Raw genomic sequence first — 13,657 nt, 5'->3', positions numbered from 1 at the left:
ATACTAGGGTGCACACAGTACGGACTAGCTGATACAAGTACAACATGATGCCAGAATGTATGATGCACTAACAGAGTAGCAGAACACAAACATCAAGTCTCCCCAAAACAATGTCCGTGATAAGTTTGCACAATCGCAAAAGATCGAGGGAGGCAAAGATAAGATCGCTACCATGCAAACAGTGGCAAACACCATCGCTCCTGTGTGACTAATAGTGTTTTCCTGTGATCTATTAATTTTTATATACATGTTATAGATAGTCTCTAGTGTACGCGCCAGCAATGGAGCCCAGGCAGCCGCCCGACCTGCCCGGAAGCTGCCTCCGACGCTGTACACAAAGATGCTACAGCACTCGCCGGAAAGTCAGATTGATCCTCGGTGAGCTTGCTTTAGCTCGTTTCGGGACCGAGTGCTGCCAGTCCCGTTGGGTATAGCCTCTCATCACAAGCAGCGACCCATGCTTCAGGAGGAAAGAATGCTGCTGAGGAGCACTGACCTTGAGCCGCTTCGGCGCAACTTCCCCAGATCCAAGTGAAGCTGGATGGTAGATTAAAAGGGATCAATCTTTTCTTCGACGGAAATAATAGGGATCGATTTCGGAGTTGATGTGATCTAAACTCCAAAATCTACAAATGATAGTGAGGCTGCCAGTCCAAAAATTTTCCTAGTGTGTGCACCGCTTACCTTGCGATTTCGTCGGCTTCTTTCTAAGTAAGAACTCTCGTTCGCATCCGAGGGTGACAGATGCTATCTCTGGGGTAGGTCCATACAGCGGCTCGTCATCAGCATGCCATGAGACGTAATCTGAACCGGTCTTGTATCTGTTTAGGAGCAAGCTGTTAAAATGGCTCCCAGGGAGGGCTTCATGAACCTATTGAACATACATTAATCAGCAAATCACTAGATAGAATGAGAGCTTTGAGATGCCCATCATCAAATACAAACTAGTTGATACTATTTTAGAATACTAATGCTTGAAATTAACTGCAAATCATATATAGCATTGCAAAGAATAATCATGGCAAAGCTCTCACCGCCTTCAGGATATCCTTGAGCACAGGGAATTCATCCCAAGAATGTGCATGAGGCTGATGGCCACTATATCTCAAATCTGTTAGCCCTTCGTCCGCGACATAGCATGTATCTCTCGGCTGCAGAACAGTAAGAGAATGGGATACTTGAGCTAGAATCTTTCACAACAGTTACACTATCAATGTGTCTCCAATTGGAAGACAATGGTAACCGTGGTTTTCTGGAAAGACAATGGTATTACAGAGCTTAGGAGCTACCATCGTTTGGGACATAAGACATCAGAAACTTAGCAGTTACTCCCTCCGTCATAAAATATAACGATTTTAGGGTGGATGGAACGTATCATAGTACCATGGATCTGGACATAACCCCTATCCAGATTCATAGTACTAGAATATGTCTCATCCACCCAAAAGTTGTTATATTTTGGGATGGAGGGAGTAATATTTATCAGAGCCACTGGTGTACCTATCAGTTTGTTTATATCCCACTAATGTATATGTACTTATATAGTTTATTTCTGCCCACAAATTAAAATTCAGCTCAGACGTTAAAGAGAACAACTCACCAATACTGCAATTACATGCACGATGCTATTTCTGCCGACTATGATTTCTTAGGATCCGGATCAGCTGCAGTCACTATCATTATGCCAATTTCCTATGAATTCAACCAGCTTTTACCGGGGAAACGCAAATGCCTAGTGTAAATTTGTAAGCCCCAGGCCGAAGGGCCACAGCTAAATCGTAAGCAACACTGCCTGCAGTAACCATTCTTCAGACTCACCGAAGTACCACAACCTCAGCACCATATTCAGAATCTCACCAAGCAAGATAGTACTATGGTTTTTCCTCCAAGAATCAACGATAATGCACCAACCTATAGCGAAATCTTAGCACTAGTAGAAATTTATCAAATGAACAACAGAGCAAAAATTGCGACCGATTAGGGAAGCCCCACAAAGATTAAAATGAAGGGTTCAATGAGAGGCGCGGGCGGCGGCGGTGACCTCTCTGTACCTGGACGGCGGAGCGGCCGAATACGCGGATGGTGGGGCGCGTCCATGGGATGCGCTTGTCGAGGTAGTCGAACCACCCCCACGCCGCCTCCCGGGGCACGAACCGCGGCACGTGCACCACCTCGCTGCCGCCGCCCAGGTCCGTCACCTCCCGCCGCAGCGCCTCCTCCGGCTTCCTCTCCGTTCCTCCCTCCCCGCCGGACTTGGAGTGTGGGATAGGGTTCTCGCCGGCGGCGGCGAGGCGGAGCCGCGACCGCGAGGCCATCATCTCGCGAACGGTGAAGGGGAAGGTTGTGTGTCACGAAGACGGATTCAAACAAATACGTAAACAGTACAAGAAGACGGACACTGCTGTGGATGAATCAGCAAAGATAAAAGTACGTATTCCCTTATCCAGGGCCTGTTCACTTTGATGCTAAAAAAAACCTTACCAAAATTTGGCATTGCCAAAATTTTAGCATAGTTGCCAAAATTTTGTTAACTTGCCAAAATTTTGGTAAGATTTCTTATATAATTATGTTGACAGAAAACACGAGGCCTGGGAGATCTGCTTAACTCCAGTGCAGGTCCAAAGCTCGCCTTCGGATGTATGAGCGTGCCAGTTGATTTGATCTTGCAATCAACAAGAGATAGAACAAAGAAACCGCAATTAATCCTATAAATGATAGCCGATCGGCTAGATGCCGATGACGTATCATTTATTTCAAGCCGATGTCATGCGTACATCGATCGGCAAATATCAACAAGCAATTCAGAACTAAATCTACTCGATCAACTGTACACATTAATGATATATAATCCTTATATCGGTATATACTTAAATCAAGTGATTGGGATAGATCGGTTGCCTTGCCGAGACAGTATAAATCACTTAGATCGAAATATATATTAATAGTAGGGTTATATACATTCATAACATAGCTGATCAGGTAGATCTAGCATGTATCGGCTAATACTCCGATACCACTCTATACTAAGATATTAAAGCAAGTAGAATATACTAAACATAAGCTTAATATACTTAGATGCAATAAAATCTTAACATAAAGGGTGGATTTAACGTGTCAATCAAGAATATAGAATAAAAGTAGTTAAATCAGATAAGATCGGCTGAAACTCCGATACTACCCTAATCGGCAACCAGAAAGCAGGCTAGAGATTGCAATTCTAAGCACGACTTAATAGATCAAACTCAACTGATGCAGCATTAAGTATGAAAAGAAGAACAATATCTAGACAATCAAGCCGCTGAAAGTTTCATAGAGTGGTAGATATATCACATAATCTAAGTTAACGTCATTATCTAACCTAATCGGCTGCCTTCCATTAGCAGATGTTAGCCGATTATAGGTTAGATAAAGATATTATCGAAGACTATGTGAGATATATGATAACTCGACGAATTATATAGACAAGATTAGAGTGTCATAAAGATGGAAGCATTAATCCTGAGAACATAAGTCGTCATGACAAGTTTTACCTCTTGTTGAAGATCGAAACCGATGCAGCTCAACCCGAGAGCACGAACTCGTCGAAATAAAAGTAAAGCAAAAGGGTGGCTGTCGGTGACATGGGATCAGGAGTATCATGACTAGAGGTTTGAGGCAGACACAATCGCCCACGTGGCCTGGCACCCTCGAGGGACGTCGGGCCCGAGGGTGATGTGTTCGCCCTCCTCTTAGTCCCCCCGAGGGGGTCGGGCCGCACCAGCCTCGGCCCCGAGGGCCGAGGCGCCCCGACCCCTCGTGGGTTTTTTGCTCCGCGTGTATGGGTTAGGTGAGCACAGTGGGGCTCACCTAACCACATTTATTGCGGTTTGGCTGAGCGTGTCACGCCGCATGTAACACAGTGCAGTGCACTCGTTTATCCGGTCTGTGACCAGTCACAGACCGGTCAGATTGCGGGTTAGGTGGCGACAGGCGATCTGACGCACGCCTCGCCCCATCCCGTCAGGACGAGGGCTTCTAGGCGCTCGTCCCCAGCTGGAGCTAGCGTGTTACCTCCCAGAGATGGCACGTTAGTCCTGGTCAGATATATGCCAGGCTTTATCCTAACCATTACAGGCAAGATGTTGTGTGAAGAAGGGCGAACATGTAGATTGCTAAGCTGACACGTGGTGGACAAGAATGACCGACGTGACTGGTCTGACACCGGTCATGTCGTCAGCAGACAGCCACGATTCCACGTCGTGCCTGCCTCCGGCGGAAGTGGAGGTAGGTATGGGCCGTCCCGTCAGAAGGTCATTCGGACGGCGGCGATGCAAATCTCCGTCTGTTAATGAAGAGAAGTCAAATTGGAGGAAAGAGAGGGAGAAATGGTGCATGTGGTATCCCCTTAAGATATATGTCACGTCCTGATAAATTCATCCCGAAATTAAAAATCCTTCTCTAAAAGGAATAATAGAATTAGTTAAAATTCGAAAAGAAATTGGTAAACACTAAAATACGTACAAGAAAAATTTAAATGTGGCCCGGAGAATTTTTGTTAAATTCTCCTTGGTCTAAAAGGAGCCCTCAAATTTTAGTGGAATTTTCAGAGCACAAATAATAATTGAGAAGAAATAAACAAAGTTGAAAAGGTTTATAAAAAGAAAAATCTCTAAAAGTCTTCTTTTCCCCCCTTCCTCTCTTGGGCCGGCTCGGCCCAACTCTCCCTCCCTCTCTCTCCTCTCCCCGCGGCCCATCGGCCTCCTCCCCGCGCGCGCGCCGCTGACAGGCGGGCCCGCCCGCCGCCCTCGCTGACGGGTGGGGCCCACCTGTCATCGCCTTCCTCCCGCCGCTCCCGCCGCCCGCCCGTGCCCTAGCGCCGCCGCCGCCGCCGATTCCGCCGCCTCCCGCCGTCCCCGCGCGCATTAAAGTGGGGGGAATCACTCCCCGTGATTCCCTCTCTCTTTTCCCCCTCTTTTCTCTCTCTCTCTCCCTCGGATCCGTTTGGAATCGCTCCCGCAATCTTCGCCGGCGTCTTCAATGGCGGCCGAGATCTCCGCGCCCGTTTCCTCCCTCTCCGGCCGTTCTCTCTCTCTCCCGGCGCTATATAAGCGTTCCCCGTGCTCTCCTCCTCCGTTTCCGCCACTCGCCGCCTCTCCTCCCCGTCGGAATCGAGCCCGCACCGTCGCACCTTCTCTCCGCCGTCGCCGCCGAGCTCCGGTTCGCCGCCGTCGTCGCTCCGGACCTCCTCCCCCCTCGGCGTCACCTCCTTCGGCTTCGCCGCGTCCCCGTCGACCTCGGCCACCCCTCCGCTTCGCTCGCCGACCGCCGGAGCACCGTCGTCCTCGCCGTCCCGAACCGCGCCGCCGCCTTCCTCCGCTTCGGCCGCCGTTCCCGTCGTCGCCGTCGACCCGGGGTGAGCCGAAGACCGCCCTTTCGCTTCCCTCTCCTCTCCGCTCTCTCGGGCGCCGCTCCGCCGCGCCGGTGGTCGCCGGCGGTGACCATCGGGGCGCGGTCGTGCCGCCTCCCGTCGGCCGTGCCGGCGAGGCCGCCTTCGGGCGCGCCCTCGCGGCTGCCAAGTAGGCCCGGCCGTCAGCCGCCCGCGCCCGCGGGTGCGGCTGACGCGTGGGACCCACGGCGCCGACCGCCGCCAGCCGCGTGCTCCCGGTCCACCGTGGACCGAGAGGCTGACGCGTGGGCCCCACTCCCGTGGACCCGGTCCGCGCGCCCTCTCTCTCGGCTGACGCAATAAATGAGTTTTTAATTAAAATTTAAATGAAGAAATTCGCAAATATCCATTTAAAGAGCATATAAACTTCAAATGGCCATATCTTGGCCATTTGAACTCGGAATTGGACCGTTCAAGTCTCTAATTTTTCCTTAAGAAGTCAAGAACCCATTTTTGTGCTTTGTTTCTGCTGTTATGTGGGGTTTAGTAGAGTAAAAGCCTTTTCTTTTCCGTCGGTCGTGTAGACGCTGCAGCTTCGGAAGATCCGCTCTTCGTGGAAGTTGAAGCCGGCGTTTGGGAAAGCGAGCAAGGCAAGTCACATCATCCTTGAGCATATTGAATCCCAGTTTACAAAATTATTTTTAATTTAAATTAATGCATTATCGCTTTGTTTAAATTCCCGCGTTATCACTGTTTTATTTAGCCATGCCTATTTACCTTTGTTATGACCATACTATTATTGTTATTGATATTATTACCTTGTTCACCCTAGAATAAACAAAACCCCAACTAGTGGACCCTCTATTTATGGTTCCACTAGTATGAATTTAGGTAGATGCTTCGCTGATTAATTAGGCAACATTAGGTGGTTTTATAACTTTAGACTTTGGGAATTCTCATATCATTTGGACACTATGGAATGGTTGGCTTATGTTGGAATTGGACATACACCTCTCTTCCTCTTTCAAAACCCCTAAAACCTGTTTTCGGTGGGGTTTGGGTGCATGCCAGTTGTGGGAAGTAGCACCCCGGCCACTATAAGGATTAAGCTCGGGCCTCTGTTGCAAAGCACTACCGTACTTCCACATGTCTAGTGGGTAAGGCTTAGTTTGTGGCTCAGTGTGGTTATAAACAAAAGTACACGGATTGGAGATGGATGAAGTCGGGGGTCGATGGACATTCTCCAGGGCAAATGAAGGCTACACGAGCTGCGGCCCGGTAGTCGAGATGTCATGGCAGAGGGTTGGTGCCCTGCTGCTAGGGGCTCAGTCCTGCCTGCCTGTCCCGGAGGTTCCGGCCGTAGGTGGGATTGGGTCGGTACTCTTGTCTATGGCTAGGATGGGTTGGAAACTATGTCACGTCTTCCGTCCGTATACCGTGGTGGTATGTGGCACGTGGTTACACGTGAGGAAGATGTGTCTTGTGGGTAAAGATGTACACCTCTGATCAGAGTATAATCTATTCGAATAGCCGCGCCCTCGGTTATGGGCAAGCCGAGCAATGTACCCAAGTCAGTGTTATAATTCTTAAAATTTGCTCAACAACTAAAATGTGGAATGGTTGGCCTGGGTTGGCTTGGGACGAGCTGGGACCCAGGGTCGGGTTGCCAGTTCGGTCTGAATCATCGTAGGCCTTGGGTTAAGGCAGGTTCGTGAGGGTTCACGGCCTTGTTTAATAATACTGTGTAGCTCTAGGATCGTCTTTATAAATGGCTTTGGGCAACTAAGTGACTTTTAAATGCTGTTTACTGCAAAACTTAACCCCTTTATTATTATCCCCTTGTACTCCCTTGCATTAATTATGCATCTCCGGCGTGGCTTGCTGAGTACTGTGGTTGTACTCATTCTTGCTCAATCTTTCCCCTCTTCAGTAAGAGAAGCTTTGGAGAAGATGTCTTAGGTGGAGTCCTGGCTTATACCCCAGTTGAGCGCCTGTGAAGATGGAGCCGTAGGCCCGCTAGTCCGCTGCTGTTTATTTTTGATTGTCAGGCCTGAAGCGCCTTTGTAATAATGTAAATATTATCGATATAATAAAGATGTGTCTTTTATATCATGTTTGTGTGGTGTACCCCGGCTTTTCCTGGGACGGGGATTAATACACTAGCGTTCGGGAAAAGGCAATTTTCCCGGTCGCGACAATATAAAAGGAGGACCTTGCCCACTTAGATGAAAGGACTGGACTTTTCCAGATTGGGAACCCAGAACAAGGGAAAGGCTGGCTCATACTTTGTAGCTCCTTCATACACAGATCTCCCAAAACACAGGAGTAGGGTATTACGCTTCTCAGCGGCCCGAACCTGTATACATCGCCCGTGTCTTGTGTGTTTCCTGTCTCGCGAACCTTCCACATACAGAGAGCTTAGAATCTCACCCTGAGTCCCCGGCCGAACCGGCAAAGGGGGGCCTGCGCGGTCTCCCGGTGAGGAGCCCCACGCTCCGTCATCTGGCGCGCCAGGTAGGGGGCTCTGCGAGGGATCTTCTGAGCTCTCGCACTCTTTCGTGTGCGCCAAGCTTTTCCTGTTCAGCCCAATGGCCGAGCCAGCAAAGGCGCACGACCTCTCCCCGAGTATGAGCGGTGACGACGGGGAGCCAAACCCACGCCGTCGAGCTCGTACTCCACCGCCCCCTCCACGCCAAAGTCCTAGGCGGGAGAAGGCGCTCGAGAGGGCCGAAGGATCCGCGACTTCGACACCCACAGGAGGTGGAGAAGGGCGGCGAGATGGGGAGCGTCGCCTCCTCGTCTACGGCGACGGCAGCACGCCCCAGGGCGCGCTCCAAGCTGCGGGCGCGCTCCTACGTCACCCGCCCGTCGCCCATGACCCGGAGTCTCCAGCCCAACGTTGGCTGGACGATGTGGCCAAATTGGTCATGACTGCACGGCAGCGCCTAGATGCTGGTGGGCGGTCCTCCGCCACCAAGGCCTCTGGTGCTGCTACCACCGGCTCCGCGTCGTCAAGACGGAGGGCGCGGCGAGCGGCAGCCGCTGTTCGCCATTCGGCCGCCACTCCTTCGTCAACGCCTCCGACCCGGGAAGATCTGCGTGGGGAACCGGATGCCCGCATCAGTATCGAGCGCCGGCGTAATGGCCGACGTGCTCCCCACGCAACGGAGGGCGCCTCCTCGTCCGGAGTGTCACCTCACCACGGACGTGGGGATCAGCCCTCCGTGCCCCCGGTTGGTGGTGTCGGCTGTAGAGCCTTTGTGGCGAGCCTTCGGAATGTCCGTTGGCCCCTAAGGTTCCGGCCCACCATCGCCGAAAAATATGACGGGAGCGTCAACCCCGCCGAGTTTCTCCAGGTCTACACGACCGGGATCGAGGCCGCCGGGGGTGACGACAGGGTCATGGCGAATTTCTTTCCCATGGCCCTGAAAGGACAGGCGCGGGGTTGGCTAATGAACTTGCCACCCGCGTCTGTCCACTCTTGGGAGGATTTGTGCCAACAGTTCACCATGAACTTCCAAGGCACATATCCGCGCCCAGGTGAGGAAGCGGACTTGCACGCAGTACAGCGAAGGGATGATGAGTCACTTCGCTCGTACATTCAGCGGTTCTGTCAAGTCCGCAACACCATACCATGCATCCCTGCACACGCGGTGATTTACGCGTTCAGGGGGGGTGTGCGGCACAACCGCATGCTCGAAAAGATCGCCTCCAAAGAGCCCCAGACTACCGCGGAGCTTTTTCAGCTCGCGGACCGAGTGGCTCGTAAGGAGGAGGCATGGACCTGGAACCCCTCCGGTTCCGGTGTGGCAGCTTCGGCCGCCCCCGGATCCGCCGCTCAGATAGGGCGGCGTGACAGGAGGAGGAAGAAGAGGTCAGCCCATACCGACGACGAGGGTCATGTCCTCGCCGTCGAGGGCGCTTCGCGGGCCACCCGAAAGGGGAGGCCTGCGGGAGACAAAAAGAAGGAGGCCGGCGCTCCCAGCAGGGAGCGCCCAACCGGCAAGTGGTGCACCGTCCACAACACTTCCCTTCACGACCTCGTGGACTGCCGTGCAGTCAAAAGTTTGGCTGAGCGGACGAGGAAGTGGGAGGAGGAGAGGAGGCAGGAGCGCCGAGAGGGCAAGTCCCCGGCGGTTCCTTCCGGTAATCGGCGAAGTGAGGCCAAGCAGAAGGCCCCCGCCGAGGACGTCGATGACGGCGATGATGACCTAGGTTTCCAAGAGCCTGGGGCCACCATTGCCACCGTCGATGGGGGAGCGTGTGCTCACGTTTCTCGCCGGAGCTTCAAGGCCATGAAGCGAGAGCTTCTGGCCGCGGCCCCTACTCATGAGGCGACGTGTCGGGCGCGGTGGTCGGAGGTTGCCCTCACCTTCGACCTGACCGATCACCCACCGTGCGTTGCCCGGGGAGGGCAGATTGCGATGGTGGTTTCTCCCACCGTTTGCAACGTGAAGTTGGGGCGTGTCCTCATTGATGGGGGAGCGGCCCTCAACATCCTTTCCCCTGCGGCCTTTGACGCCATCAAGGCCCCGGGGATGGTGCTCCGGCCGTCCCAGCCAATTATCGGTGTGACGCCGGGGCACACGTGGCCGTTAGGTCACATCGACCTACCGATCACCTTCGGTGGATCCGCCAACTTCCGCACGGAGCGGGTGAAATTCGATGTGGCGGACCTCAGTCTGCCCTACAACGCGGTCCTGGGGAGGCCCGCGTTGGTGAAGTTCATGGCGGCGGTCCACTACGCCTACCTACAGATGAAGATGCCGGGCCCCGGTGGCCCCATCTCTGTCCATGGCGACCTCAAAGTCGCGCTCGCTTGTCTGGAGCAGCGCGCGGACCACCTCGCCGCTGCGTCCAAGCCCGAGGGTGGCGACGAGAGGCTTGGCGCCTCCGCCCCCGCCACCCCGAGGCAGCGGATGATCACAGGTGACGAGGTCCCGGTCAAGGAGGCTGCCCTGGGCGACGGCCCGTCCAAGACCACACGGATCGGTGGTCTTCTGGACGGCAAATAGGAAGACGCGCTCGTCTCCTTCCTGCGGGCAAACGCTGACGTCTTCGCATGGAGACCGGCGGATATGCCCGGGGTCCCCAGGGAGGTGATTGAGCACCGTCTCGCCGTGCGGCCGGGCGCAAGGCCGGTCCGGCAGAAAGTGCGGCGGCAGGCCCCGGAACGTCAAGCCTTCATCCGCGAGGAGGTGGCGCGACTTCTGGAGGCCGGATTCATCCGTGAGGTCATCCATCCGGAGTGGCTGGCGAACCCGGTGGTCGTTCCCAAGGCGAACGGCAAGCTTCGGATGTGCATCGACTACACCGACCTTAACAAGGCATGTCCTAAGGATCCTTATCCCCTGCCTCGCATAGATCAGATTGTCGACTCCACTGCGGGGTGCGACCTTTTGTGTTTTCTAGATGCATACTCTGGTTACCATCAGATTCGCATGGCTAGGGAGGATGAGGAAAAAACTGCGTTCATTACCCCCATAGGAACCTATTGTTATACGACAATGCCCTTCGGGTTAAAGAATGCAGGTCCTACTTTTCAACGTACTACTCGAATTTCTTTGGGTAGCCAATTAGGACGTAATGTTGAGGCTTATGTCGATGACTTGGTTGTAAAGACGCGCAACCAGGAAACGTTACTCTCAGATCTAGCGGAAACTTTTGAGAGTCTCCGCTCCGCCCGCATAAAACTAAACCCCGATAAGTGTGTGTTCGGTGTACCTGCGGGCAAGCTTCTCGGGTTCTTGGTCTCTGCCCGAGGCATTGAGGCCAACCCCGAGAAGATACGGGCTATAGAGCGGATGCGCCCCCCCAGCAAACTTAGGGATGTGCAATGCGTCACTGGTTGCATGGCCGCCCTAAGTCGGTTCATATCGAGGCTGGGAGAGAAGGCGTTACCCTTATTTAAGCTTCTCAAACGCTCCGGACCGTTTACCTGGACGGAGGAAGCTGAAAATGCCCTCACCCAGTTGAAGGCGTATCTAAGCTCTCCCCCAGTTCTGGTCGCCCCGGAGCCAGACGAGCCTTTGTTACTCTACTTAGCGGCGACCCCGCAAGTAGTTAGTGCGGCATTGGTTGTGGAGCGCGATGAGGACAATTCTCATTTCACGCTTCCCCACCCTGTGCCGACTTGGCCCGGGAGAGAGCAGGGAGGAGAGGCCCCCGAGCCGAACGGTGGCCCAAGGCCCCCGACGACCGGAGTTGGCCCTCTGCCCGCTTGTCAGACGGTGCTAGGAGCCCCCGACCCCCAGGAAGGCCCTGAGGCCACTGTGGGAAGGCCGCACCTATCGCCCTTTGACCCCGAGGCTAACCCTGTGCTGACTCGACCCGGGAAAGAGCAGGGAGAAGAGGCCCCCGAGCCGAACGGAGGCCTAAGGCCCCTGACGACCGGAGTTGGCCCTTTGCCCGCTTGTCCGACGACGCCAGGAGCCCCCGACCCCCAGGACGGCCCCGAAGCCACTGTGGGAAGGCCGCCCCTGTTATCCTCCGACCCCGAGGTCATCAGCACAGAAGACAAGTGCGCCCCGCGAGGCTGCTTGGACGAAGAGTGCCCCAGGGATGCGGCCCCTAGCGAAGAGGATCGGCCCCACCGAAAGGTGCAGCGGCCCGTCTACTTTGTTAGTGAGGCCCTCCGGGACGCCAAAACCCGATACCCTCAGGCCCAGAAGATGCTTTACGCTATTCTGATGGCCTCGAGGAAACTGCGCCATTATTTCCAGGCGCATCGGGTCACTGTGGTTACGTCTTACCCCCTCGGTCAAATCTTGCATAATCGAGAGGGTACAGGACGGGTGGTGAAATGGGCAATCGAACTTTCTGAGTTCGATTTGCACTTTGAACCACGCCACGCTATCAAGAGCCAGGCCCTCGCCGATTTTGTGGCAGAGTGGACCCCGGCTCCCGAGCCCGTCTCGATCCCCGAGGTCAGCACGGACCCCTCGCCGCTGCCTCACACCGCCCACTGGGTAATGCAGTTCGACGGCTCCCTGTCTCTTCAGGGCGCCGGTGCGGGGGTCACGTTGACCTCTCCGACCGGAGACATCCTCAGATACTTGGTCCGCCTCGACTTTCGAGCGACCAATAATATGGCAGAGTACGAGGGACTCCTTGCCGGACTCAGAGTGGCAGCTGGACTGGGGATCCGCCGCCTCCTGGTGTTAGGCGACTCCCAGCTGGTCGTTAACCAAGTCTGTAAGGAGTACCGGTGCTCTGACCCGCAGATGGACACCTACGTGCGCCAAGTACGGCGTATGGAGCGCCATTTTGACGGGATTGAGCTTCGGCATGTGCCCAGACGGGATAACATGATTGCCGACGAACTCTCACGGCTCGCGTCCTCGCGAGCCCAGACCCCACCGGGCGCCTTTGAAGAAAGGCTTGCCCAGCCGTCGGCGCGACCCGACCCCTTAGGGGAGACGGATGCGCCTGACCGGCCCCCGAGGCCCGTCGGAGTCCAGGCCTCGGGACCCGAGGGGAGTGCTCCCAACTCCCTTAGATTGATTGCTTGGATCGCCGAGATCGAAGCATACCTCACAGATAAGACTCTACCCGAGGACCGCGAAGGGAGTGAACGCGTCCATCGCATCTCCAAACGCTACGTGCTGGTAGAAGGGACCCTCTATCGGCGTGCGGCTAATGGAATCCTCCTGAAGTGCATTCCTCGGGAACAAGGCGTTGTGCTTCTTGCCGATATCCATGAAGGCGAATGCGGAGCCCACTCCGCCTCGCGCACCTTGGTTGGTAAAGCTTTTCGCCAGGGTTTCTATTGGCCGACAGCTCTCAATGATGCGGTCGACCTGGTCCGGCGATGTAGAGCGTGTCAATTCCACGCCAAGCAAATCCATCAGCCGGCCCAGGCCCTGCAGACCATACCACTTTCGTGGCCATTTGCTGTCTGGGGACTCGATATCCTGGGACCGTTTAGGCGGGCCCCGGGCGGGTTTGAGTATCTGTATGTCGCGATCGACAAGTTCACTAAGTGGCCCGAGGCTTATCCGGTCGTCAAGATCGATAAGCACTCCGCACTTAAATTCATTAAGGGCATCACGGCCCGGTTTGGAGTGCCTAACCGTATTATTACGGATAATGGCACCCAATTCACTAGTGAACTCTTCGGCGACTACTGCGAAGACATGGGCATCAAGCTCTGCTTCGCCTCACCTGCCCACCCCAGAAGCAATGGCCAAGTGGAGCGCGCCAATGCGGAAATCCTCAAAGGCCTTAAAACCAAGACCTTCAACATACTCAAGAAGCACGGCGATTCGTGGATCGAGGAGTTGCCAGCGGTGC

At 54.4% G+C, this 13,657-nt stretch overlaps 1 protein-coding gene across 1 annotated transcript; it reads right to left on the bottom strand.

The window, feature by feature from the left end:
• Positions 1 to 45: 45 nt before the first annotated feature.
• On the bottom strand, positions 46 to 2,358 carry LOC9272524 (DNA oxidative demethylase ALKBH2). Its single transcript, XM_015786439.3, has 4 exons — positions 2,052 to 2,358; positions 1,035 to 1,151; positions 685 to 871; positions 46 to 537 (listed from the first exon to the last, which is right to left on the bottom strand). Exons 1-4 carry the CDS (start codon positions 2,316 to 2,318, stop codon positions 344 to 346), a joined length of 765 nt encoding a protein of 254 aa, XP_015641925.1. The 5' UTR covers positions 2,319 to 2,358; the 3' UTR covers positions 46 to 343.
• Between the last annotated feature and the right edge of the window lie 11,299 nt (positions 2,359 to 13,657).

Source organism: Oryza sativa, chromosome 6 (assembly GCF_034140825.1).
Source record: "Oryza sativa Japonica Group chromosome 6, ASM3414082v1".
Lineage (NCBI taxonomy): Eukaryota > Viridiplantae > Streptophyta > Magnoliopsida > Poales > Poaceae > Oryza > Oryza sativa.
This window is presented reverse-complemented; position numbering and strand designations above follow the sequence as displayed.

Bases quoted from the DNA above. Each gene is read 5' to 3' on its own strand.
- LOC9272524 (XM_015786439.3), bottom strand. From the start codon at position 2,318: ATGATGGCCTCGCGGTCGCGGCTCCGCCTCGCCGCCGCCGGCGAGAAC. The intron at 872-1,034 runs GTGAGAGCTTTG...TATGTTCAATAG, and splicing joins TCAAGGATATCCTGAAGGCG to GTTCATGAAGCCCTCCCTGG. The intron at 538-684 runs GTAAGCGGTGCA...TCTACCATCCAG, and splicing joins GAAGCCGACGAAATCGCAAG to CTTCACTTGGATCTGGGGAA.